The sequence below is a fragment of the Neopsephotus bourkii genome, unplaced genomic scaffold, assembly GCF_033783945.1.
Source record: "Neopsephotus bourkii isolate Nb327-2 ecotype Australia unplaced genomic scaffold, CSIRO-AGI_Nbou_v1 NB_1558, whole genome shotgun sequence".
Taxonomy (NCBI): Eukaryota; Metazoa; Chordata; class Aves; order Psittaciformes; family Psittacidae; genus Neopsephotus; species Neopsephotus bourkii.
This window is the reverse complement of record NW_026902034.1, coordinates 752,342-774,089: the sequence shown is the minus strand read 5'-3', so window position 1 is coordinate 774,089 and position 21,748 is coordinate 752,342. Positions and strand designations below refer to the sequence as shown.

The following is a 21,748-nucleotide window of genomic DNA, read 5'->3' as shown; positions in this document are numbered from 1 at the left end:
TACAATACGTGCAACTACAGTTGTCGGTCTTTGATGGAGTAATCTTTGTCGTAAAGCCTAAGTGGTATTAAACATTGTGATTCATACTTTGTTTTCTAAATGCACTGATTTCATGCCACCATTTGCAGACCTATAAAATATGGAACCTGAATAGCTGGGAGAAAATATTAGATGTTGACAAAAAGAAATCACTTTCAAGTAAAAATGAAGGTTTAGGAATGGCTTATTAAAAATAGCATCAATTTTATGACTGCATCACTGAGAAAAGGGTTAAATAAATACTTTTCTGTGTTCTTGTGTTTTTCCACTGCAGTTGTACTCTAACTTAACAGCATGCCAAGCTCTCGGAAATATGTGTGTGATGAACATGAACTCACTGGGTTATTCAAGTACTGATGCCTGTGGTTTATTTCAGTATATCTATGCCAATACAGCAAGACTGGGCGTTGCTCATTCAATAGCCTTCTGGTAAGTAGCTTTTGCCGTAACTTTTGGTCTTTAATAGTATTTTATGGAAATTATTATTCTAAATGTTCTTTGATGCAAAACATTATGTTTCTTCAGAGAAAACATTGTAATTCTTTTCAGGAGGCATAATCTTCCGTGGCTGTATTACGGGGATCGACCAGGATTAGCATCCCAAGTGCTTGAGGCAAACAATTTCCCTGCAACCTTCAGTTTTAAAGGAACAGATAAGGTAGGTGTTGGGTAGTAGCCATGGGGAAGGTGACATTAGGAAGAGGATATAATCACATAAAGAGGTTTAGATTTGTTACAGATGTGGCTCCACAAAATGTAATTCTTAGGCAGTTAGTGTAACAGAACTCAGTGTGAGATATTATGGAAGAGGAAGGCAATATTTATGTGAAAAATCTCTAGGTGAGGTGATTTTACTGACTTACACATTTGCTTTGCTCATGCTCTCATACCCACATTCGCATAATGCCAAGATGTATATTTCAATTTAAAAATATTATGGTTTAAAATAAATACAAATTAATAAAAATATTATTGTTACAAATCTCTAAAGCTAAGTTGTATCAGAGATGGATTCAGTCTATTACTCCAGCCTTTTCCTCCGCCTACAGTGAATTAGGTTGAAAAAAAGAAAAGAAAAAAGAAAAAAAGGAAAAAGAGATGAGGAAAAACAATCATTTCAATGTTAACAAAGCCAGTATCCATCCCTTAGAGGGGTGAACTGCTTAAGTAGCTTGTTAACTGGCACAGTTTTAAGAAGGAATAAAACAGTAAACCAAGTAGTTACATGTTTTGTTTTACAGATTTATTGTAAAAATAGTATAACTGGCATGGTTTATTCAAGTTAAAACTAATTACAGAAAGTAAGTAGTGTAGTGATAACCTGTTTGCCAGTTATGCCTCCAAATTTATCTTAAGTTTTCTTACTATCTCACAAATAAAATAATAAGGCTTTTTTAGCCACATTCTTAAAGAGTTGTGTTTTAAATTAAACAGTATTGCAATGCAGCAGTTGTTCTTCCTAACACTGAAATTCCTGGAAGCCGTCAAGATCCCAGCCTGGTATAAGTTGGAAGTCTGCATAGATTTCTGATTAGTTTAGGGCATGTCTATCTGTGTAGACGTTCCTTTGGGACTTTTTTCCATGTCACCAGTGAAACTGTAGAAGAATAGTAAAGTGTGTTTCTTTTTTTTTTAAATAAACCACCAAAACTGAGATTAAAAACATAAAATCAAAGGAGGAAAAAAATGCAGCATTTTGCTGGAAGTTTTAGGGAAGCCTTAAATGATGAGGCAGCAGTCCCTAACATATTTATATTGCTTTATGGCAGTTTCATTGTTTATCATTTTTCATCATCAGGATATAAAGCTGCAATTTATTGCAGCCTCATTTGATGCTGCAGGAAACTTTCTTAAATGGCAAAGTTTGGAAGGAGGCATCTTACAGGTATGTTTGATTTAAATTATCTTTTGTTGGTACCATAACATTCTGATTGCCTTTAGCCAAATTGAAACAAAAGTCAAGATTTTGGTTATTACACTAGTGACAGTTCATAACTATAGAGCTAGAATAGCCCTTGATTCTTGCTCACAGTGATCTTTATAAAATCAAAAGCGTAAATTCAGCAACATTTCCTTCATCTGTTGGACCAATATAAATTCGGCAGATTGAAAAGCTCTGAAAAACATCACTAGTCCTTTAGAACTAAAAATCTTTTTCTTCCATTCAGTGTACAGTTACCCATGTATTATTACTTCTCTTTTTCTTCTGGAAAAAAGTGTACTTTAGTTCCCAGTCTGCAGGTGTTTGTAGATGATACTATGAGTATGTCCCTATTAGATGCTGCCAGCTGTATTCACACATTATGGGCATGCCAAGCAAATCAATGGTATGTCACTGTCAAGAGAGGTAGGAAAACTGGTCTACCACCCCATTTTCTTTCAGTTCTCTTGGAATATTTTGTTTCCTAATTTCTTTTGGGTTTTTACATAAAATGAACACTTTGGGCAGCATCTGCCTGGCTTTTTCATAACAAAAGGTTATAAAAGCTTGCTGGGATGCTTTATGTAGAGTGGTGAACACTGGCTAAAAAAGTACCTTTGGACACTGCTCTCATTTCAGTGGCACACATACATTGTACTTCTGCAGTATCATGCTGTATAGATAGCATGTGAAAAATGCAAATAAGCAAGTAGAAGGTGCAGTAGACTAACAGCAGAAATTGGCAGCTGCAAACATGTTACGAAGAAGAAGTTGTTCAGCAGTCCAGTGGCAATCTGGGCACTGTCAGTAATTCCCTAAGCAGGCAACAACGGGAACACTAGCAAGAACAATTGGAAATTGTCTGCCCTCTTTTCTAGGCTCTTCATGTCACTCTTTGAGCATGTCACTTCAAATGCTCCAGTATCTACAGATGAGCAGCATTCAGGATTTAGATAATGACTGCTGTTTCTTTTGTGATTGTCCCAGGATGAACTCTCCTGCATCTGCCTCTCAAATTTAAGGGAAGATAGTGCCTGAGCAAAAAAATAAGCCAGTTACTGTGCATAGAAAACTACATATTCTGACATAGATTTTAAGGTTTCTTGGGACACATTAATCTCCTGAAAGCAGACCATTTAGTAGCTGTCAAAAATCAACGGGAAATGAATAGCTTTTCCATTTAAGACGTCTTGTGATATAATAGATTATGTGTGATGATAAGACATCACAGTGCTAAAGCAATCTGCATAATTTCAGTTCCACACTAACAGAATTGTGGTTTATGTAAATTTTTACTTGATTTTCATTTGGGGAAACCGGCTATGCCCTCCACTAAGTGCCATGCCCATTTAGTTAAAATTTGGCCCATTTTTCTGGGTTCTGCTTAGAATGACTTGTTCTTTGCAGAAAATGTAAAAGTTATGTTGAAAAAGGAAAAAAAAAGCAAACTACTAGTTGTCATGATAACTTTGCTCCTCTGAGAATGTCAGCTCAAGAATAAGGGGACAATATGAAGGTGGAGTTCTGTTTTCATGTGGATCTTAGCTTTAGCAGAAGTCGCTGATAAAGCTTGAGGCAGCACAGTGCATTGAACATTCAGTCCCCAGAAAGATTATTCTTGCCAGGTTGGATGCTGCTCTCCACAGATCTCAACTTTAGTGATGGAACTGAAAAACACTCTGCAAGTATTTATAAGCTAAAGCAGCATTTTAAGAGCACCAGTATTAGTACAATAAAGAATTGCATGTACTCTTCAAGATTAATCCCTCTCTTAAGAAAAATAGAACAAAATATCTTTTTTTGACAGTGAGAACTGTGAATACATTAACTGGTTGGGTTACACGTAAATACTTTTCATGCAGGAAAATACCTTTGATTTAACCTAGTCATAATTGTGTTTTGTGCAGCTTTGTCCTGATACCCAAACTAAATTGAATGCAGCTTATGCATTTGGAACAACTTACCAACAAAGTGTAAGTAAGAGATAAAACGCTATTCTGAATTTTGAGTTAAGTTTTTTTTATACATCATCAGTAATTCAGTGCCTCTTGAAGGACCTCTGGAGTTTAGGCATAAGCTGCAACGTGGATTTCTTCCTTGTGAAACTGTTGCTTATTTTAATTTATTACTGAAATAAATGTAGTTTTAAAAAATTATTTAAGTGTACATCACAAAACTTGTTTACTGCATGAGATAATCAAAATTAATTGAACCGGCATTTGTGTTAGTGAGCTTGTATATACTTAGATGCTAAATTCAGTCAGCCATAGATGTGGTTCTGACAGCCTGTCTGGGCAACCTGCACCACTGCTTGGTGACACAGTGAAAAAGTGTTTCCTGATGCTTAGATGCTTCTGTTTCAGTTTGTGCCTGCTGCCTCTGGTCCTGTCACTGGGCCCCTTCCTTCTGGTATTTGTAAACATTGATAATTTCTGCCCTGAGCTTTCTCATCTCCAGGCTGAACCATTCCAGCTCTCTGAGCCTTTCTTCGTAGGGTTGATGATCCAGTCCCTTCATCGTCTAAGTGGCCTGTGCTGGACTGTATCAAGTAGCTCCATTTCTCTCTTGTACTGGTGAGCCCAGAACCAGACACAGTACTGTGCAACTCCAGTGTTCATGCTTCATGACTTTGGTGTTTATGCTGTTTCAAATCTTATGTCTGTGAAATTTTCTAGGAATTCTGCTATTTTCTAGGAATTCTAGAGCTTCCTTCTCAGCATCAGTCATTCTGGTCATTGCGATAATTTCCAAGGGGTTTGTATAAAATCATTAGGATTTTGTAATTGCTTGCAAATAGCTGGAATGCCTTGTCTTTTGTGAAGAAGTGGGACAGATTCTGCAATGATCTTGAAGGAGAAGAATCCACAACTTGAGAAAATCTTTAAATGGCTAAAGTGGTATTTTTATTTTAATGTTTTGTTCTTACAGTGCAAAATTTCAGTGTCCAAGATTTTACTGGATTTTGCTAATCCAATTTTTTATGACCTATTCCTTGAATATAATGGTGACAACGGACAACAATATCTTTGGGACGTGCCAGTTTTAAATTTGAATCTTCAGTACAGTGAAATATTTGTTAATCAAGGTAAGACTGTCATAGTAACATTTTGTGAATTCAAATAACTTTTGACTAACTTCAAATAGAAAGAATTTGTATTAATTACTGTTAGTTGTTTAAAAGGTACCACAACACATCATCATATCTTGTTTCTGTTTTAAGAATTTAATATTTTGTGGGCAGGTTCTCATGCTGTTAAGTGCAAACTTTGCTTGCATGCACCAGCCCAGTCGATTGATTTCATTATGTATTTGTTTAAGTTGGAAGTAAGTAATTTTACATCCTGGATGCAGTTAGATGTATTAACCAGTTATATGTATCCTTTCTAGTAGATTTCATTCTCTTTGTGTGTTGAATTAGTTTCTTACATATTATGGGACTGTCATGGTTTTTTAAAGGCAGCAATATGAACAGCTGGCTTCTGACTCGTCGATTTTTTTTGGTGGATGCGCTAAGTGGAAAAGAGAATGATTTGGAAAAACTACCAAGAGTACTTCGGATTGCTAGCAAAATAACAATAAGGTGATTAGTTGCATATAATACATAGTACATAGAAAATACAGCAGATTTTGTGCAGTCTGCATTTTACTGTCATAAAAGAAAGTTGTTTTATTATGTTGTTTCTAATATGTCCTGTATTGCTTTTTCCATTGTATACTTGGAAATAGCAAGAGTTTCCGTAGGTTGTTCTAATGAGTAGGTTAAAAAACACAGCATTGACTTGTGGGAATTAAAATTACTGTGATTACTTTCCAGGTATGATGGATCACTGTATGTATGCATAATGCAAGTTAGCAGGCATTCATTCATCTGGAAAGACCTAAAAACTCCTGTTAATTCTTTTTCAGTGTACATATTGCTGACTCTACGAGGATGCTGCTTCATACTCTATATTGTTTTTTTGCATTATTTTTACAAACTGCTGCATATTCTGTTACACAATCCAGAATAGGCTTCAGCGTAGTCCTTTAACTGAAATTGTGAGGCCACCTGCTAGGGTCATTACTGATGGTTAATCTCTGCTGGAATGTGTTTTGGAAGAATCTTTTTTTCTCCTTATTTATGTAATGTCTTTCTCTAAGATGGCAACTTTAAAAATTGAGATTTCTGTTTTTCTTTAGCTCTTCTTCACAGCTTATTAGTTAAAAAGATGGCTGAGTAGCACAGAGTATTGATCCATACAAGTAACCCATCTTGAAGGTTAATTTGATGTACCAACTCCATTGGCTAAGAATTACATACTCCATTATTTTAAAAATAATAACGATTGCTTATGTATCTTAGGAGAACACTCTCCCACCTTACCCCTTTGAAAAAATCAACAGAGACATAGGAAAGGTCCTTCTGTAGAGTTTTGAGAAAAATTACCTTTTGGAATTGACCTCAGTTGTGGCTACTGTAATGTGAGCAGTAGGTAAAGATTGATTCAGGTATTTTCTTACAAATAAATAATGTCCCCCGTTTTTTTCTTTTTATGTATATAAGTCCATGCCTCCGTACACTCCTGTTGCTTTTAAAATGTGAATTGCCGTGTCATTGAGTTTGTAACTCACATTTTATTGATCAGGTTGCTCTGTCCATTTAGTATTTTCTTATTAGTACAATTTCAGTTAATACTTTCCAAGCAACTCATCCATTTTCTGTATTAAAAATAATACTCTGTTTATATTGCTGCAGTATTCGTCTGGCATCCCATAATCAGAGGGGAACTGTCTACCCTCCTCTACTTACTATTGCTTACACAGACGTGCTTGTTGAAAACCCTGAAACCCAGAGTGTGATGGTGAGATCTTCGTGCTATCTTAATTGAACTGATTTGTTAATCATGCTTTTCAAACCAAAGTCAAAAGACGTCTTAGGTTAGATAGATACTTAAGCTAAAGGGAGCAATGTTGGTGCTACACGGCAATTTGTCTTTCAGTCAAGCTGGAAAAGAAATGGTGTCTGAGCTATGTCGAGCTCACTTTATGATTTTGCGTATTTGGTGTAATTATATTGAAGTTACTTGTAATCAACACCAATGAAAGGGCAAGTGTCAAATCTTTGGTGCCTCCTTTCAGAAGGAAAAAAATACGCACATTTGGAAGGATTCTGATTAGGTACAGCTAATAACTTGCAGGTAGCAGGCATCCATCTCCAGCATTACTGTTGGTAAAATCAGCACTGAGCATAGCAGAGCATATGCCAATACTAAGTTTGGCATTGGAGCACAATAGGTTGTATGTACACAGTAAAAGAAAATAGATGTCGTACTTATATAATAGCTCTAGATGGGAATTCCCACCAACTAAAGTGTGAAAACTCACATTGTCTATAATGGTGGTAGCATTTCAGAATTTCCATGCATATTTACTTTTTGTATCTTAATATTCAGGTTTCCTTCTCAGTCAGTTATGAGATGAATCAGTCAGAGGCTGAGGTTCAGACTGATGTAAGTTTTGTTTCCCTTTAATTCATCAATGTAATGATTTACTTATGTTTTGTGTTTTTTAAAAACATCTGCCAATAACTTCATTCTCTTCAGATCACGCTGGGTGTGTTGGGTGGGCTCGCAGTGTTATGGTCCCTTCTCAAGACTGCAGGCTGGAAGAGACGCACAGGAAGCTCTATAATCGACTTGCAGGTAACCTAAAAAGGGAGACATCTTCCTCTTTTTAAGGAGACCTTTGCTATCATTCCCAGTGATATAACCGTTCTGTTTCTTAAGGCAACTGAAATAATTTCTAGCCTAGCTGCATAGAAATGTGACTTGAGGAAGTAGGTTTTTTGCCTTTTTTTTTTGGAGGGGGGGGGTCTGATTTTGTCATTTAAGAAACACTTTTTCTAAAAATCAAGGTATTTACAGAACTGTTCTGATCAGTTGTCAGTTGAGTGGACTTACTGTTCAGATTAATTCTTCTTTGAGCAAAGGCCACCATGTAGGATTTTCAGACACTGAATGTACCATAAATATGTGACCACAGTAGAAAAAGTTTGTTCAAGGCTTCTTTTCAGTACTAGAGTTTCCTGTAGTGTGATGACATTTTATGTGAATGTGTATATGCATTACTTAATTAGTTTTACAGATCTCTACAGTGTGTTTTTATAATTGCAGACAGTTTTGAAGTTCTTACTGTTTTACGCTGGAGACCTTGCCAACGTTTTCTTTGTCATCACAGTGGGCACAGGGATTTATTGGCTTGTGTTCTTCAAAGTAAGTGTTTTTCCAGATTCAGGGGTTATGAAAACCTATTAATATTGCATATATTTTTACACAAGAATTAATTTTTTTTTCTTTTTTTTTTTTTCTGATCAGACTGTTGAGGCAAGTTCTATATCATATCCTGTTTTGTGTGCAGAAATTTCTGTGTTGACGTGTTTCCCTTAGGATTCATGATACTTGCAGTCTGCTTCAAATATTTTACAAATTCCAAATGATTGTGCATTAAATATTGATCTGTTTCTGCAAAATGTTATTTGCTCTTAAGCGCTTAGTACTTTGTTATTTATGCCATCCATACTATTTCAATATAACTTCTCAATTATAGGGTCAGCAGTTTGTCTCTGTCCTTTTACCACTTCCATCTCAAGAAGAAGATTTTGTTACATACATAGCATGTGCATTTAGTTTAAAGGTAAATATTTTTTTGCTCAGGCATTAAAGACATTTCAACGTATGTTTCTGTATATTTTCAGTAGGCTTGTTTTTAAACATCTTGTAGAGTTCATTTTATTGGTGTATAGATGTAAACAATTATTTTACTCTGAGAATTAAGTAATTTTCCCATAGAAATTTGTTTTGTGGAATTTTTATATGGAAGCTAATGTCTAAGGAAAATGATCTATGGAAAATTATTCTTTCAAGGATAAAGGTGTAAAGAAACCAAATAATACCATATCAAGCAAGCTAGTGCTTTCTTTTAAAGCAGAATATAAGTGCTGCCAATTCCTTATTAAAAGGAAGTCATTAGAATAATTATGTTCAAACATACTTGTAGAATTCCGAGATCAGTATTCTGTCCTCATGGGATATACAAGTATTTTATTAATTATGGGTATTATATTGCATTGGAATTCATAACACATGCTAATAGGTTATGGGAAAACAGTCCTTTTTTTATGTTTAATGAATGACTTGTGCGAGGACTGTTTCTTCATCTTTGTCTATATGCTTTTGCTGTCCTTACTTGTTACATTTCTCCTTTTTCTTTCTTAGGCTCTGCAGTTCTTACAACTGCTGGTTTCACAGCTTACTATAGACATTTTCTTTATTGACTGGGAAAGACCTAAGAGCAGAGTTATTAAAGGAGTTGAAGGTAACTCAAACTTTGCTTGTTTGGATAGGCAGCTTTGGTTAAGTTCAGATACGCTATCAAGTATTACATTTCAGAGCTTTATTGTATGTATTCTTTTTAGGTGAAGGTATTATTAAAAGTGCTGCTGCACCTGTGAGCATATGGAGGACCTATTTTGTAGCAAATGAATGGAATGAAATTCAGACAGTGAGGAAGATAAATCCTCTGTTTCAAGTGTTTGCAGTTCTTTTTTTTCTGGAGGTACTGTTATTACTATTATTATTGTTATTAAGTTTTTATGATTCACAAGAGTGTAACATAAGGGTCTGTTTTTTAACTCTTGCATTCTCTGCGTAACCTTCAAGTTCACCTGAAAACATGTAACTTTGTAAAAGTAATTATTTTAATAAATTTTTTAATTTATATGTATAGGTCATTGCAGTAATTTATTAAGGAAGACTTGGGGGAAAGCAAAACAACCCAACCATTAATTAGCTTAGAGACCTCTGTTAGTTTTGACTGGGGTTTTTTAAGGTAATGAGTTACCCTAAATGGCTTAAGAGACTGATAAATCTGTGTACACACTCAATTCCTTATTTGTCTACTGGCTCTCTCCTGCATCAGTCAACAGCTTTATTTCAAGTTTCATATTTATCTGAACTGAAGTGACCTTTCATAAAGCAGGAAATGAAATGTGCCAGTTCTGTGCCTGATGGCATAACACAAGGCAGTATGCCTTCAGATACAGCTTAAGGATACATGAGAAATTGTGCTTTAGCTTTTAAAAACATACTATTTTGTTTCCTCTGCAGTTTAGTACTATTACTTTGGGAAGTATTCTTAAAGCATGTAGCATATAGTTGTTTATGTGAGGTTCTTACATATTTCTAATACATTTTTATATTTTTCTTTAATTTTCTATTTTTCTTTATAATTAAATACAGTAAATATACCCAAGCTTTCCTCATTCACTACATCAGTAGTTTTGCTGTTGGTAAACACAGGCCAGGACCAACTTAGGTGCCACATTACAAGGAAAGAATGGGAAAAAAGAGAGCATGTATTCCCCAACCTAATCTCATGTTACTCTGTGTAAACTGCTGGTATTACCGCAAGGGAGAGGCTACTCTCAGTACAGACAGATTATCATCTTGCTGTATAAATACCTCTATGAATTTCTCTCTGAAGAACCCCTTTCTTGCCACTGATAGTGGAGAAGGTCACAAAAGTTAACTAAATAGGCTAAATCAGTGTTTGTGGAAACCTCAGATAATCTTTATAACTTTCATTGCTATGCTGAAGATTGGAGCTTAGTTTCCCTAGAAGTATATTGGCAGATATGGCAATCAGCTGCTTACTACAAGAAGGAACTTCTGTAATGCCCAAAGCCTATCTTCTTGGGTTAGTAGTTTTAATAAAGTGACTGTTCCATTCTCACTAATCATTGTGACAAGCTGAACGGTAGTAGAAGACAAGCCAGGAAAAGTAATAATCGGAGGAAGTTGGAAAGCATAAAAGGAGTCTCCCTCCCCACAAGCCTTGGGTCTGGCACCAAAGTAATCACTGGTTGGCATAGTCACTATGACAGTGCTGCCCACATGGCTGGTGCAGGTACAGTCTGGCAGCAAAATGGGGCTTTTCGGTACTGTACTGAGTCTGGCTGGAATGGAGTTTATTTTCTTCACAGCAGCCCATAGGATGTTGTGGCTAAAACAGGGTAACACACCAATGTACTGGCTATTGCTGAACAGTGCTTGCACAGCACCAAGGTCCCCAGTGAACAGGCAGGGGCTGTGCAAGAGGCTGGGAGTACACCCAGGCCCCCAGCTGATCAAAGGGGTATCCCATACAATACACCATTATGCTCAGCAGTAAAATGGAAGCGAGGGATTTTCTGGGAACGGGCTGAGCACTGGTCTACTTGTCAGAGATTGTTAGTGATTGCCTTTTGTCAGGGTCTGATTGGAGAAAACCCCAGTGCCAGACCCTATTTCAGCTTATGATCCCAAGAGTGAAATTAAGATGCAAATGAGGTCAAGTACCATAATCGATCAGTACGTTTATTACAAAAGGGCAATTATAAAAAAGGGAAATTATTGTAATAAAGGGGACAGTGATAGGACAGATTGGAAAAAAAGGGAGAAAGTGAAGCAAGGATTCGAGGTGCAGAGAGAGAGAGAGTCACCACTGTGGATCCAGCGGTATCCCAGGGATCCATTGTCCCCATCGTTGGTGGTAGAAGTCCTTCAGAGTTCGTATTCAGTATCGGAGCAGTGTCCCCCAAGAGTCCATCGGAGGTGGGTGTCCTCATGGAGGCATCCTTCTGGAGTCCCCTTGAAGGTACCCCATGGAGTGTGTCTCGTGGAGCTGCCCTCATGGCCATGTCTCATGGAGGGTGTCCCTCAGGATCCATAGTAGTTACCCTCATGGAGGTGTCCTTCTGGATTCATCCTCATGGCAATGGTTCCTTGGCGATGTGTCTCTTGGTGATTACCTTTTCCCCTTTTTATTACGATCTGGGGGAAGCACCTGTGTTCTTCCTCTCACATATTACATGTTCCTGGTGGACCAGTTTCCCTGGTCTTGCAGCCAGCTTTTGTCCGGGGACACACACACACACACACACACACACACACACACACACACACACAAACACACACATACATGCACATACGCACACACGCACGTCTGCAGCAATTCTTGGGATAATGGGTTCCTCACACCAGTCCTTGAGGTAATGGAGTCTTAGCTCTTTCCCAGTCATCCCTCAGGCAGCGGATGGTGGAGTCCCATTTAAGCTCCTCACACCCTTCTCCCAGGCACTGGAGTCTTACCTCAACTCCTCCCACCCATCTCTGAGCAGCTTCTTAGACCAGTCTTTTAGACAATGGACAGTGGAGTATGATTTCACATCAGTCTCGCACCTTTGCACCACTTGTGGAGGTTTTTTTCATCTTCTTCCCTTTTCCTTGCTTCTTAAACTTCTTTATCTTGACCCACAAGTTTTCTTGCTTTTGTTTTTCCTGTTCCCAGTCCCACTGTGGGGGGTAAATCCACCACAAATACGTTTCCATGCAGCTGTGGTTCTGAATAATGTACACATATTTCTTACCTCTGAAGTGTTTCAAGATGTGGTGTTTCTCTTCCCTCTTTTATTTGGGAACTTTTTTTAGATTCTTTATTTAAAATAGATTTGGCCATAAAGGCGGTGGAGAGAAATACATTTCTGTTCAACAAAACAACTGGAATATATAGGACCAAAAAGCTGAAATTTGGCAGAAATAATATCCCTATGCAGTCCAACAGTAGAATCATTTGGAGTTTTTCAGTAAAAATCAGTGTTGAGTTTTCAGGAGATTTAGGTGCATATATTTTTTAATTTCTGTATCAAAACATATACATACAGTTTCTGTTTTGAATCATGTGTCTCAGTAATAACACTGGATCAAGTAATTGGGCTCTGTCATAGTGAACATGCTACTATTCCCAGGTCCATTTTTCCTAATTTGTAATTCTTATTCTTACAATGGAAACAACAGTGTCGTAATTAATACTGTTCGCTGCCTCATGTTGTTCATTGGCCTTCTTAATCACTTCAGGTGGTGGGATTTTCAAACCTGGCTTTAATGGATTCTTCTTCCAGTCTTGCAAGAAGCAGTGAGAGTTACATAGCTCCTTGGAGCCGCATTTTAAGATTTGGTGTGTCTGCTGCGGTCTGGTTAGCCATTGCTGGCTTACAGGTATGGGAAACACATACATACTGAATTGTCATTTCCAGGCTGGTTCTTGGAAGCTAGAATATGTCACTAGGCCATCCATACTAAGCATCACAGTACTGGGTATATTCTTGACTGTTTTGCTTGGTTTAGACTTTTAGGTGCATGGTACACCCATAGAACTCAAAATGCATCTTGTGAGCCATGATACCTCATAGTTTGTAGCCAGAATTTAAATCCTCTCAATGATGTGAATTTATGCAATTACTATGGCTTGTTTTAAACAACTTTGGAGCATCCTGTCCATGGCAGGGGGGTTGGAACTAGATGATCTTAAGGTCCTTTCAACCCTAATTATTCTGTGATTCTATGATCTCCAAGTTCAGAATGGAAAGCAGGTTATTGTTACAACTTTACTTCTTAGAGGAAAGATGTCAATCCCATTTCATAGACTCTGTTTGCAGTAGTGGCCATTATGGAAGTCTGTAATGTGTGGGTGTTAAACTGTGAAGTTAACTGCTTAATAAAGTCAGATCTGATGAACTAACAGAACAAAAATTGGTTGATTTTATTTCAGATTATATTTTTTTCTGTGTGTTATGAAAGATTTGTTGAAGATAAGATAAGCCAATTTGTTGATTTGTGTTGCGTGAGCAATGTAAGTATCTCTGTCTCATTTGTACAGTGGCATTTTTAATAGAATAATACATAAGAGTTTTAAGAATATTAAATAATATTTATTAATTTAATTCAAGATTGCAAGCTAACAGCCAAAGTAAATGTTTCTTTCAGGTAACCTTATCTGTGCACTCTACAAGAAAATTTCAGTTTAACTTTAAATGGAAAAGAATTCAGGAACTATAGGTATCAGCATGTTCTTCTAGGTGTGTGATTTTTAGGATGTTTATGAATTTAAGTTGGTTACATTTGCACATACAGAATTTAAAAGTAACAAATCATGACAGGATTTGCTGCCCTTCTGTCCACTGGTTTGCATTTTAGTACTTTTGTCTTATAGCCACAGCTGTCTTGGTATTATTTTATACCAGTTTCTGCTCCTATCTTGTGGTTGTCCCTCAACAGCTGAACCTCACAATTGCCCCTTCTGGACAGTTACCAACTTTTTCATGCATTTTTGCTTGAACACATCTAAACTACTTTGCTTTCTCTAGTTTTAATATGGGTCTTGAAGCTTTGCACTGCAGGAATTCCTTTTTAACCAAAGAAGAGTGCAGTCAGAACAGGTTGGATTGGCTCATTTGCACAGAAGTTTTTAAAATACAGAGATTAACCCCTTTTATCAGCCTTTCCAGCCTTGGCGATTCCTCTTCTGTGAAACACCCATATAGTGCATGGGTTGTCAAGAGAGTTGATTCGGGGGTTTATGTGATATATATAAACATTCTATCATATTGAATGAAATTCTCTTAAATACAGTCTCCTAGGAGCTCAACTGGAATCATGCATATGTAGTATGTATCACAGACATAATTTTTGAATCAAAATAAAAGGGTTTTTGTTTTAATTTTTTGGGCTCTGGAATTAAGTAGTGATCCTTGTTGATAAACTAAACTTGAAGCTGGTGTGTGTTTCTAGTTAAACATAGATAAAACATATCAGGAGAAGGGTTACTAAATCTTTTTCTCCCATATTTATTTTGATACCTGCCTACTTGGTATATGTAGAAGGTCTTACTAGTCTCCACTGGGAATTCAAGCATTAATAATAAAGGTACAATTTTTAATTAAACTATGCTCTTTTCCCCCATCTCTTTTAGATTTCAGTGTTTCTCTTGTCACACAGCTGCTTTGGTTATTATATCCATGGTCGCTCTGTGCATGGCCATGCAGATACCAATATGGAAGAAATGAATAGGAACCTAAAGAGAGAAGCAGTAAGTAAAAATATTAAAGTTTACACCTGCTCTAGTTATTTATTTTATAAAAATCCCCTACATCTTTGCATTATGGATCTTCATGTATGCATTGCATTGCACCAAGCTGTGATACTTAAAAGATACCACCTATTGGTATGTATATAGAAGAGTCAATAGTTCTTTTAATTAGCTCTTTACTATTTCTTCTTCTGATACTTGTTCATATTCCATAGATAATTTCTGTTTATCTAAAAAGCCTTTTTCTGTATTTAAGAACCTTCTTTTTGATACTGAAGCTTTTCATAAGCACATGGCTTTCCTAATAAAGAAACATTTACTTTTGCAATAAATTCTTTTTTTCCATCTCTTCTCCTGTGGTGATATAACTTATTCTTTACTAAAATTAATTTCAGAAGTATTTTTTCTAGTTTTTCATATGTTGTATCTTTGATGTGAGGTCAGGCAAATATGAAATGTCTCATAGAAGATTGGTGCAATTTGCATTAAATTTCATGACATCTTGCAGCTTTGTAGGGACAAGTTAGACAAAGTATATTGCTATTTCAATGATAAACGTCAGAAAAAAAAACAACCATAACCATGTGAAAATTAAACCTCAATCATTGAAATATATAGGAATCTCTTTATTAATATAATTTGTATAGGTGTTTTCCTGTATTTTTTTCCTAATTGCTTCAGTCAATATGATTTTTGAAAAGCAGGTTTTTCCCTATGGAGGCACCTAATTTTCTGTTTTCTTGGGGGGGGGGGTGTTAAAATTTATTAAATGTGGCTTGAAAAACATGGAAAAAGTCAGGATCCAAAGCACAAAAAAAGCAGGACAAGTATAGAATAAATGATAAATATAAAAGTAAGGGCTTCAGAGTGGATGACAAAAGATGTATTAGAAGGTAATGAACTGAACACAGGTGAAAAGAGGAATATAACTTTGTGACAGCAGGGGTCAGGATTTCATGTCCTATGAAAAGCTGGCTATAATAGAACCAAGAGTGCAGTCAATTCAAATATTTAGTACTATGTGTACATGAAAGAGAGGAAATGAAAAGCTTTTGATTTTGAGGTCTATGAATGACACAAATAATGTTTTAATAATTTACAATTGCTTTAATTTTATAGGAAAATCTGTGTAGTCAGAGAGGTCTGTTACCAAACACAGATGGCCAGACATTTCAGATGTCCATTTCAAGAAAAATGCGACTGCACTATGACAGGATTCATGAAACCCTGACAAGAGTAAGTGAGATACTTGTATTTTGTTAATGTTATTTAAAATACGTAATTTTTCCACTGAAGTCATGGCCGTGTTATATTTCAGAGACGTGGTCCTGCTAGGCTTTTGGACTCATCTGCAAATACTTTTGAACAAAGCACAAGGGCATACAACACCATGAACAAATTTCTCAGTTCTTTTATTAATCACGTATGTATTTTGACATTACTATACTAAGGAAAAAGACTAAATATTGTAAATCAGACTGTGATTTCTCTTAAAGCATATGTGCTTAAAGATTTGTTGTTAAAGGCTGGAACAGTGCTTCATTCAAGAAAAATAACTGGAGTACTGTCTGACAGTACAGCCTGTTCTTAAAAATGACAAATCCTTTTTTGTTATGTACTAATTTTTGCCTCTGAATAGACCAGTGCTTTTTTTCATTCACAAAATGAAGCTATACTTCACTTTGTAACAAGTACTTTTTCTTTGAAGTCATAATACAACAAGTATTGTTTTCCCTTTTCTTACAGGCTCATAAAGAAATGGATTATATTGTTAAAGATAAGTTGCTGTTTGAACGGATTCTTGGCATGGAGTTCATGGAACCAATAGAGAAAAGTCTTTTTTACAGTGGTAAAAACATTTGCAACTCAGTATTTGTACTGTTATAAGTATGTAGGTTTCTGTGTAGAGTTCTTTCCCAGAATTTACAATCTAAACTGGACTTTAAAGAAGGAGGGGTCATTAAATGATTGCTTGTGAGGGAGGGACTGAAGAGAAGTTCTCCAGGTTACAGAAACCCTGTTTATATTTGGTCACTCAACTGCAATGATTTTTCTCTTAGGCAACTGAAAAGATGCTCTGTAGAGATGGGCACGTGTTTATGAAGTGCTACTTTTGACTTGCTGTCTGGATCCAATATGCACCTTGGAAATGGCAAGAAGACCCACAATATTTAAATAGCTTCATGCTATTTTTAAATATATAGTACCAAATTTCTCATGAAACAACTAAAAGTACAGAAAGACAATTTCTCTATAGAGGATATTGATCACAGTGAGGATGTTTTAGTGGAATACTTGATGTTAATGCACCACACATCTTTGCAGACTCCGCTAAGTAATTTGGGTTCTTGAATATTTTATTTTGACGCTTTTTAAGTATTGCTAACACTTACAGCAAAAAATTAGTATTCCAGCAGAAATAGGGGGTGACACAAGTTCTGATTCTGGTCCCTGGAGCTATGCAAGGTCAGTCAGACTTGGGTTCTCCAGTGCAACATCCTGAATCCTAGCCCTATGCTAAACTTAGCTGTAAGGGTTTCCAAGTGCCCAGTACATGTCTTAAAAATAGATTTAGTGAAAGTTCTTAACCATGTCTCAACCTTCAGCCTAAATCAGAACCTCTAGAAGATTGATGCTGTGAAACATACAAGGCTCTAAAAACCTTAACCTATTAATTACTGTCAGGTAACCAATACCTGCATCACTGGACTCCTCATCCAGTGTTAGGTCCTCCACTTCCTCAACTTCCTCCAGGTTCTGAAACCCAGAATCCTGGTTTCCTCCTACTAACAGATGTGGTCTGAGGACCAGTATCCACAATATAGTGAAATATGAGCTATAAACCTAGGCCTGATACCAGTCAGCTTCTTCAGCTCCTGAGCTGTACAGAATCCATCAGAAATTATCTGTGAAAACTTCAGTTCAGACCCTGATTCTACACCTAACCATAAACATGGCCATCACCTGCATGAAAACTAAACATTAGCTAGTGATCTAAGATGATGCAAGCCTTCATTTTGAGACCCTCAAGTACTTGGCTGTCCTGCCTCACTGTTACTTAGAATTTATAAATTCTAAACTTTATCAGTATTGTAATCCAATCCATAGCTATTACCAGATAACTATTACACATCCTAAATATGTCATTATTCTTATATAACAGCAACTGCAGATTATATCACTGAGCTGTGCAGAGCTTTTCCTGCTTTATGACGCTGGGACTGCAAAAGCTGCAGCCTAGTTTGAATTTCAGACCTTGCTGTGTAACCAGTAATGCAGCACATGCTTTCCAACAAGCCATGGTTATAGTCAGGTATTTTTGGTCAGTTTAGATGTCTGAGCTACACCTAATTCACTAAAGGCTTGGGCTCTCCTCCCCTGTCGCGGTGAAGTACTATCTTTAGTAATAAATGTTCCCAGCCATCCAGTATCTGCCTTATAACTAGGACTTGCTTCAGCCTCAGTCTGTGATTCCACATCTTGCAAATTCACAGAATAGTTTGGGTTGGAAGGGACCTCTAAGGTCATCAAGTAGAGGCCCCTGCAGTGAGCAGGGACATCTTCAACTAGATCGAGTTGCTCAGAGCCCTGGACCTTGAATGTTTCTAGAGATAGGGTGTCTCTATCACCTCTCTGGGCAAACTGTGCCAGGATTTCACCGCCCTCATTGTAAAAACAAAATCTTCCTTATATCTAATCTGAATCTTCCCTCTTTCAGTTTAAAACCTTCTCCCCTTGTCCTATCACTTATAGGCCCTCTTAAAATCTGTACCCACCTTTTGTATAAGCTCCCTTTAGGTACTGGAAGGCTGCTCTAAGGTCTCTCTGGAGCCTTCTCTTCTCCAGGCTGAACAAGCCCAACTCTCTCAGCCTTTCCTTACAGGAGAGGTGCTCCATCCCTCTGATCATTTCTGTGGCCCTCTTCTGGACCTGCTCCAACAGCTCTGTATCTTGCCTGTGCTGAGGGCCCCTGAGCTGCATGCAGTTGCTCCAGATGGGGTCTCACCAAAGCAGAGGGGCAGGATCACATCCTTTGATCTCCTGGTCACACTTCTTTGGATGCAACCCAGGATATGATTGGCTTTATCATTCCAAAACCCTATTCTAAACCCCATGTCTACTTAGCCATAAATATTGCCAAGTATGCAATGGCTGAGTTAGAATTAAGCGTGTAAGTGTGATGTGATCTCTTCAAGTTGTGCATTAGTCAACAAAGCTTTGGTCTTTTGACTGCCATTGTTTCAAAGTTCATAATCCTAAGCATTGATATAAACGTATTCTTTGACGGTTTAGACTGCCACGGTTCCCAGTGTTTTAAATACAAATCAGGAATTCATGGCAGTACTTACACAATTTGTAATAAAACATGCTATTTCCAATAAAACTTGCATTAGACATTTTTCTGAAAAAGGGAAGAAGTGTTGCTTTCTCTTTCGAAAGTGGTGCTTTTTGATAGAGGAGTAAGTGTTCTAGACTGCTTCTGCTATGAAAAAGGTATTTTAAGCTTAAAAGACCCATTTTTTTGTGAAACTGCTAATCCGTGAACAAAGATAATGTCAAGCTTTCCTGTTTTCTTATCAGCTTTCTCAGTGTGCACTGATGAACTCCACGAACTTGCACTTCACAGAAATAATATGGTTTTGACAATTATTTTCTTTCTGTAGATGAAGGACAGTCCTTCAGTGATGTTCTCTATTATGGCAATGAGACAACGCTGCTCATCTTTGATATCCTGTTTTTCTCTGTTGTGGATCTGGCTTCCCAAAGTTTTGTCTTAGCAGCTATTCTAACCTATTTGCAACAAGAGGTAAATTTCAATTGAAGAACAGAGTCATATTTTAAAAGCCTGGGTTAGTGTGGCAGTATATGCAGTTAACTACATAATTAAAGCAGTAAGTCAGCAATATGTGGTGACAGAGGACTGTACTGAGAGCTTGTAAAATAGGGTTTTGATGTGGTTTTTTTGTCAGAAAGGCTTGTGAGAAATTATTTTTATTCACATGCCTGTCATGAATAAAGAGGCTACAAATAACCTTCAGTAGAAAACACAAATATCTGTTGGGATTAATCACACATAATTATACCATATTTCAGGGTGGAGATTCAGAAATGTTTTGAAAACACTGAAAGGAGTAAAGCACCTAATTCATTCACATTATTTACAATTTAAAGATAATATGAAGTTACTACTTTATGTCAGTTACTGAAACATTCTGTTCTAAGCATTTCTTCATTAATACGTTTTTTCTAAATGTTCTTAGATATTCAGGTTTATTCGTAGTACACTTGGGCAGAAGAATTTGGCATCCAAAACCCTGGTGGATGAAAGATTTCTCATTTGATTAAGAAGATGGAAAACTTTGTTGAGAAGTTCATGGTGGATGTTGTGTCCATGACCAAAGCATCTCTGACTGCAGATTAACTGTAGTGCACTTTTCAATAGTAATAGTGTGATGTTTTTGAAAAGGATATTTTTTTATATTGTGTGCTATTAAACTATTTTTGTGCATTTACAAATATTTTTTGAATTTATGAACACTAAGCCGTAGGCTATTAAAAAGAAAGGCACATGAAAATAAGACAGAAGTAAACTTAAGTGTTGTTATTAGTAAAATAAGGTAAGTACTTTGTGATGGTTTTTGGTAAGATAGAGACTGCGCACTGACAATCCCTTACATCTTTTTTATTATTTTTAATTTATTTTGAGGTATAATGTTTATCAAACACACTTCCAGGTTTACACAGCACAGGATTTGTTCTCAAGTAAGCTACTATTTCAAGAGGACTTTTTAAAGGTCTCTTACAGTGACTCCAACTTGAAATTTGAGCTGTTCTTTACTGCGTGATAGTATTGTGTGCTTTTGGAGTGTTTTCTTGGGTGTGGACTAGACATGACAAAGTTTCCTTGTGTTTGAGATTCAGTAGTGTTTCAGTGATGCAGAAAAACAGGTTAGTTATGATACAGCAGTGGAGATGCTTATAGGTACTGGGGGTTTGTTCCTGATCTTCTGTCATCTGATGCGAAATGCATGGGGAAGTAACAGTAATGCTTTTGTGCTATTTCCACACAAGTGAAACAGAAGCAATCGTTCTTATCCTTCTATCATTTTACCATTATCATGTTTTTGGAATTTAAAGAAGTTAGTAATTATTCAAGTGCCATTTATTAAGTATTAAGGGAGATTATTAATGGCCTTCAAAACACCTTAAAGTGAGGTGTCTACCTCCCATTTGTACCTCTGAAAAGTCTCCCTGCCTTTTTTGAAGTATGTTTTTCAGTAAATGGTTAAACATGAATAGTGTTTGCTGTTTTTATACCTGTTACTGTCTTTAGATGATTCCACAAGGGACTTCACTAGCAAAACCACTATAAAAATGTAAGCCAACGTTAGTGTGCTTATTCCAAAACAGAGACTGAGGACATGATTAGCTGGACCTAGCAGATTTCCAATGCCAATGTGCTCATTTGAGTTGAAGTAGCATTGTTTCAGGTGTTTCTTGGCTTTATAAAAAAAGAACTTGTTCTCATTTTGATACTACATCATATTATCATTATCTTAAACCTACTGGAACATGGACATAAACCTCAGGGTCACTATTGGCTCTAATGTATTTGCTTTTAGTGTTGGCAAAGCATGTGTAACTTGCTAGTTCAATATAGTTGCTATTAACTGATAGAACTTATCTGTCAGTAAGTCTGTAGTAAGAGAGATGACTGAAGAGTTGATTTGCAGCAGGACATCCATTTATCAATATGCAGTTTAGCACAGACGTTTCCGTGTCCTGCTTTCCTTAGTTCTGTCTATGTGCACAATGCTTAGTTTGTTGGTGCACACTATGCTGCAA

The 21,748-nt window shown here is 36.7% G+C and overlaps 1 protein-coding gene across 2 annotated transcripts in view; it reads left to right on the top strand.

Annotated features, from left to right (window-relative positions):
* The window catches only part of TMEM67 (transmembrane protein 67), a 30,866-nt gene extending 9,867 nt beyond the window's left edge, over nt 1–20,999 (top strand). For both annotated transcript variants that reach the window (XM_061371075.1, XM_061371073.1), the window contains exons 8-28: nt 314–468; nt 589–697; nt 1,838–1,924; nt 3,868–3,933; nt 4,889–5,045; nt 5,417–5,540; nt 6,696–6,801; nt 7,393–7,449; nt 7,543–7,641; nt 8,113–8,211; nt 8,546–8,632; nt 9,214–9,313; nt 9,414–9,553; nt 12,892–13,032; nt 13,586–13,666; nt 14,786–14,902; nt 16,022–16,138; nt 16,221–16,325; nt 16,649–16,751; nt 19,567–19,709; nt 20,164–20,999. In XM_061371075.1, coding sequence (XP_061227059.1) covers nt 314–468; nt 589–697; nt 1,838–1,924; nt 3,868–3,933; nt 4,889–5,045; nt 5,417–5,540; nt 6,696–6,801; nt 7,393–7,449; nt 7,543–7,641; nt 8,113–8,211; nt 8,546–8,632; nt 9,214–9,313; nt 9,414–9,553; nt 12,892–13,032; nt 13,586–13,666; nt 14,786–14,902; nt 16,022–16,138; nt 16,221–16,325; nt 16,649–16,751; nt 19,567–19,709; nt 20,164–20,244 — 2,274 coding nt within the window. In that variant the 3' untranslated portion in view covers nt 20,245–20,999. The remainder of the gene's footprint in view (nt 1–313; nt 469–588; nt 698–1,837; nt 1,925–3,867; nt 3,934–4,888; nt 5,046–5,416; nt 5,541–6,695; nt 6,802–7,392; nt 7,450–7,542; nt 7,642–8,112; nt 8,212–8,545; nt 8,633–9,213; nt 9,314–9,413; nt 9,554–12,891; nt 13,033–13,585; nt 13,667–14,785; nt 14,903–16,021; nt 16,139–16,220; nt 16,326–16,648; nt 16,752–19,566; nt 19,710–20,163) is intronic.
* Nucleotides 21,000–21,748: the final 749 nt, after the last annotated feature.